Below are 6,000 nucleotides of genomic sequence, written 5' to 3' on the forward strand. Positions count from 1 at the left end.
AGATTGTTTATTATGAATTCAGTTAGTATCCTAGCTCTGATGATTACAAGGTGGTAAGATTGAGAAGGATTATGATGATGACGACAACTCTTGTTGGCACTCGCTGGTGAAGGTCTGCTCGCCTAGAACAAATTCATGGAAAATATTGTAGTCATTATGGTTCCAACTAATGAGCCGATTCAAACCATTTGGACCAAGAGGAGGGTTCAAATCTGGTTCGAGCTGATTCAGCTGGCATTTTTCGAACTAGGCGCTTCTCAGATGGGACTAAGCCATGGGATATCTAGTTAATATATTAATTAAATATTAATATTTTTGTATATGACTTGGGACTTAGGGCTTAGGTTGAGATCATGAATCATGAGCCTTGATCTGGAAAGACCATTATTAGATTAGAGTATAGGGTGCCATTAGAAGGGTACCTTCCCATATGGAAGTAACTTGGAGATACCTTCCTATAGGGAGGAGACTTGAAGAGTTACCTCACACAGGGAGGTGACCTTATCATTTTGCGTATAGCTTTTGAGACTCTATATAAATCAAGAAACGATCTCCTATGTGAATGTGAATTTTTTCCCTTCTCTCTCCTTGTTGTCTTTCTTTTTTTAGTAGTGAATAAAGCCTAAAAGCGATCAATCTAGGGTGCAACCTTAATGGTTAGGGACTAACTGATCTTGGGGGTGAAATTGCACTATAAATCTGGATTGCACAATTTGAGACATTTAAATGCCTTCAAGAAAGTACCACAAGTACATTTCAATTCCGATCAGTTCATGATTATAGCAATCTTACAAGCGATCATGAAAAGTCTTCAACAACAACTCTATCCTAGATTTAGTCAATCTTCAATAAAAGAATTTGTATTACACCTAGATACCAAAACTTGTATGTTGGATGAGATCTTGCATATTTGAATTTTAAATGGTTGTTAAAAAATTGCATTGTAAGGGGTGGTATGCAATGTCCAAAATTTCACCCCATGTTGGGGTTTTGGCGGTTGGCGTGACCGCCGAAAGCCTATATCTTATTAGTGTAGTATAATGGTTATTATATAACCATAAAGATTTAGGTTTAAATTTTATCATTGCAATAGAATTGAGCACAAAAGTGACAGTAGGCTTAGATTATCATAAGGCACTTGTACAGATCATACCATCTTTTTTTTTTGGGGTATCTGTTGTTCTTCTAGCCAACTAGACATGGGACCGGGTGGGGCCATGGCCCTCCGGATTTTTTAAAATTTGAAACTCTACCTATATTTTTGGTTATTTCTCCCACTTTACATGTGAAATACTACTATTTGGCCCCTCTAAAAATTAAAAATAAAATTTTAAGATAAAGATAATGGATACAAATGTCATTCTTAATCATTCTAATGATTTTCATTAATTCCCTATTTTAAGGAATAAAAGGTTAAATTTTAATTAAAAACTAATTCACGATCCATGAATTTCTTCTTATACATTCTCATATATTTTAATTCATATTTATTCTGTCATGAATCTCTTCTTTTATTCCTATTTTTTCTCACATGTTTCACAAAATACTGGAATAGTTAGTAGATATTGGAATTTTCCTAAATTTTCTTCATAGTTATCAGTTATTCACTCTCTCTCTCTCTCTCTCAAATTATTCCTCTCTCTCTCACACACTCACGGTTTTTCTAGTATTCCTTTCACAAAGTATTTTTTTTTTTTCCATTGTTCTTTCTTTCTCTTAATTTTTTTTATTCTACAAATAGCAATTTCAATCTAGTTAGAATTCAGCCATTGATTTTATCATATCTAATCATAATCATTGATTTTATTTTATTTTTAATCCTAAATTTTTCTCCTAAAATTTCATTTCCTATTAATGGAAATTTAAAACTTGTTTAGGATTTCAACCATCAATTTTATCATATCTAATCATTTAATTTTATTTTTGAATCCTTAAACTTTCTAATAAAGTTTGGATTCTTACTAATAGCAATTTAAAATTTAAGATTTTTTTAAAATTTTTCTCCCACAATTTTAACTCTTATTTATTTTAATATTTATTTTTATAATTTACTTATAATTGTGGGACCCACCGTGGGTCCATCATTGGCCTACGTATATTTGGCCCCCTAACATTCAATCCTAATTCCGCCACTTCAACTAGATAATATAAGAAAGGAACAAATCATCAGGATTTATGAACGCTTCAAATATCATCTACGATAAGGTGATTTGGACCCATTGATATTTTATAATCAGAAATTACAATGAATCTGACAAATAAAAAATAATAAAACATTTAAAAAGAAAATAGATGAGTGACTTTTACGGTTCTACACCTCTTCAGAACCCAATATCCTGAAAAAGTCGATCTAAAAGGCCGGAGCAGCTGGTCCGACGTAGTGGCAGATCTGAGGTAACGGACTCAAAATCAAATTCTAATTCTAAATCTAAATTCAAATCAAACTATGCAACAAGCCGATAGACCCTAAATTGTTTGTAAGTGCCGTATCTGTATTTGAATTTAACAGAAGTGTTTCGGGTTGAGTGAACTACATAAGGTATATAAAATCCTGGTGCAAGCCTTTTCTGTATTTTCCGATTGTCTTGTATTATCATTCTCAACTGCAGTTAAAAACTCGGATATCTTGTTCGATTTCTGTGGTGAAGGAAAACCCTACCATTGGTCCCAGTCATGGCTGAACATGAGAAGAACATTGAGATAGAGAAAGCAATGGCAGCGGCAACGAAGACACTTACCTACCTCCCTGAGGATCTCATTATCGACGACATACTTTCAAGGCTTCCGTTGGAATTTTTTCAAAAATTCAAATTTGCATCGAAACGATGGTATGGTGTTATTTCCGATCCGGATTTGGTGAAAGCCCACCTCAACAGATCCTTGGCTACTAATACCAATCTCAACCTCATGCTCGTACATAATCATCCGTTCAAACTCTACTCTCTTGAATTGGATGCATTGGAACGACCAGCAGCAATGGTTGAAATGGATCAACCCCTTGGATTTTCATTCAACAAAGCCGAAGTAGTTGGTTCATGCAACGGTTTACTCTGTGTAGTTAACTCGGAAGATGACATATTCATCTGGAATCCTTCTATCAGAGAGCACAAGAAACTGCCAATTACAATTCCACCTAGAGACTTTACCACTGTCAAGCATTGCGAGATTGTTTATGGATTCGGTTACGATCCCAACTCTGATGATTACAAGGTGGTAAAGATTGCTAAGTGTTACGATGATGACAATTCTAATTGGCATTCCCTGGTGAAGGTCTACTCGCTTAGCACCAATGCATGGGTTACAGTTGACTCCATGCCGTCCGAATTCCGCAACATCTCTGGACATGGGGAGTTCGTAAATTCTGCTCTTCACTGGTATGATTTCAAGCGTGACAACTCTATAACTTGTTTTAATCTTAAAAACAAGAAGTTTCGGGAGTTGTTACTGCCTGATCGTGAGGAAGATGAGTGGCATTTCCGTGTTTGCTACCTTGAAGATCGTCTCTGCTTGTTGCGTGGGACCAACCTTAGTTCACATATTGAGTGTTGGATGATGGAGGAGTATGGCGTGAGAGAATCTTGGACGAAAGTTTTCTCCATTGAAAAAAAAATTCATATTGTTGATGTTAGGGCTTTATGTTTTTTGAAGAATGGTGAACTTTTCTATTCCCAATTTTTCGTTTATGAGAATCTTTTACTAGGTTTGTTCAAGTATGATCCTCGCACAGGAAGGATTACGGTACTTCGGAATCGTTATGAGGAAGGAGTAAGAGACGCAACTAAGATGATGATCCATCGTGGAAGTCTTGTTCCACCCAACGCCAAAGATAGATGAGGAAATGAAGAAACAGATACGATACGAAGACATGAGACATGAAGTAGATGAAGGGAAAGGTCAAGGAGCGGATTTACACTTCAAAGATTCAAGGTAATATTGCTTTGTTACAATTATTTATCCTCAAGAACTCCCATTTATGGATATGTTTTCCATTCTTGTGTCTCTGAAATTACATTATTAATTTTTTTATGAAAACGATTTTACCGCTATCTAGAAGATTGGTGATTATCTACAATCAAAGGTTAATCTCTTCAATAAAAGGAGTTGGTCACTACTAATGGACAAACCTTTTGATAATGATTCACAAAGATTTTTGTTTGTTGGCTCAAAGGATCTCTACCATTCTTGTAATCAAAGTCATTGAATCTGAAGAAAAACACCATATGTCAGTCTGAGGGTTGCATGGGTATTAAACAAAGTGTTTCTCCATCAATGGATGCCTCGGAAAAATTATTAGAACCAGAGGAGCTTGACCTCTTTGGGCTAAATCTATGTCCCCTCACATTGCATTTACCCTTTCTCATCTGCCCTCCATAATTTCTAGTCTCTACAATACATTCTCACGTTCTTTTGGCTAGAAGTCTATCGACAATTTTCTGTGGAACAAAAAATAGAAGTTCTCTAATGGATTTCCTTTTTGTTTTAGTAAATTATTTAAACTTAAAACCTTGGAAAATACACAACTTAAATTGTTTATAAGCAAAGGATAAAAAATAAAAGGGGGGGGGGGAGAAGAGGTAGAAAAAGATAGAGCGAGAACTTTGCAGCTTGAGATGCAAGTTAGTCACTGAATTATTGCCTTCTCTTAATGTATGTACAAAAGTAACATTTTTGAATTTTCATTTGTGATCCTAAACTTCTTGTGTTATTTTTATCTTTTTGTTTTTTTCCCTCCCCCATAACTTATTTTTCTATTTTTGATTTCTTTAGTAAAGGATGTCAAATGATACAGTAACGGTAATGCAGCATGGTATTAGCCTCATACAAAAAATCAACACCCAAAACTAAAACCAAACGGTGCCATGATGATGGTGCGGTGCAGTAATGGTATAAAACGGTGATGTTATGAAAATGTTATAAACTATTGATACTACTGCATTACTGCATTCAAAACTGTTATTGTATTTTATACGAAATGATTTGGGACTGAACAATTTTTCACGGGTAGTTTTGGTATATGGTGACTACCAAATTGAAACCTTTATAATCCATTAGAAGTGGAAGGAGAAATGAGGTGGATCTTTTTGGCTAGAAAGGAACTTTTACATTAGTGTATCAACCATCAGTGACACTTTCAAGTCCCAAAGAGTCAACGAATATGTCGGCCATTAAAGGATCATATAGGTTCGCAAAGACACAAAAAAGAAAAAAACCATGAGCAGTGTACAGAAATTGAACAAAGAGAGACAGAGGCCTTCATTTTACCACTCTTTATTCAGAAAATTGTTGTTTGGAGAAAGAAGTGAAGACCAAGACCTTTTTTTTTGGATTAGAGATTTTTATATATGGGGATGGGATATACATAATGCCACCGGATGGGTGCCAACCTAGGACCTCCCCGTGAGAGGTTGGGCCTTTAACCACTTTACTAACCCACCATTGGCAAACCAAGACCTTCTTCTTCTTCAGAAAGTCTTCTTCTCAAATCACAGTACAAAATGAAATCAAGAAGATTAAGGTAGAAGGCAAACCATGCGTTCCTTCTTCACACCTACTTCTTCTTCTTCTTCAAAGCGTTTTCCTTTTTGAAATTAGGGTACAAAACGAAATCAGGAATCCAACGCCCATCTTGGTTTTGGTGTTTTTCAAACGATTTTGAAAACCTATATTTGGAAATCGTATATGAGTTGTGAAAAACGTTAATATTTTGAAAACGTATATGGGTTGGTTCATAGATGGTCCAGTGCTTTGATTCAGTTCATAGACTGCAACCCGAGTGGTTTGCTCACTTAACCACTCCAACTGCGATGAACGGTCAGGATTGATTGGAATCACATCCGACGGCTCACTTGATTGTTCCCTCACTTAAATGCGTAGGACTGAAGCAAATCGGGGATTTGTTTGCTCGTGAAGTCATCACTAATCATTGCGGAGGATATAAAGAAAACTGAAATGGAGAAAGCAATGGAAACGGCAACCATGCAAGAAACTTCCTGACCTCCC

At 35.7% G+C, this 6,000-nt stretch overlaps 1 protein-coding gene across 1 annotated transcript; it reads left to right on the forward strand.

The window, feature by feature from the left end:
- The first annotated feature begins 2,673 nt into the window (after positions 1–2,673).
- LOC149002902 (F-box protein CPR1-like) lies at positions 2,674–3,834 on the forward strand. Its single transcript, XM_089138781.1, has one exon. The coding sequence runs from the start codon at positions 2,674–2,676 to the stop codon at positions 3,832–3,834; it is 1,161 nt and encodes a 386-aa protein (XP_088994907.1).
- The last annotated feature ends 2,166 nt before the right edge of the window (positions 3,835–6,000 follow it).

The sequence above is a fragment of the Hakea prostrata genome, chromosome 10 (assembly GCF_041222555.1).
Source record: "Hakea prostrata isolate BN-2017 chromosome 10, UWA_Hpros_2, whole genome shotgun sequence".
Lineage (NCBI taxonomy): Eukaryota > Viridiplantae > Streptophyta > Magnoliopsida > Proteales > Proteaceae > Hakea > Hakea prostrata.

What these genes read in the sequence shown, in the direction of transcription:
- LOC149002902 (XM_089138781.1), top strand. Translation starts at nt 2,674, where the DNA reads ATGGCTGAACATGAGAAGAACATTGAGATAGAGAAAGCAATGGCAGCG.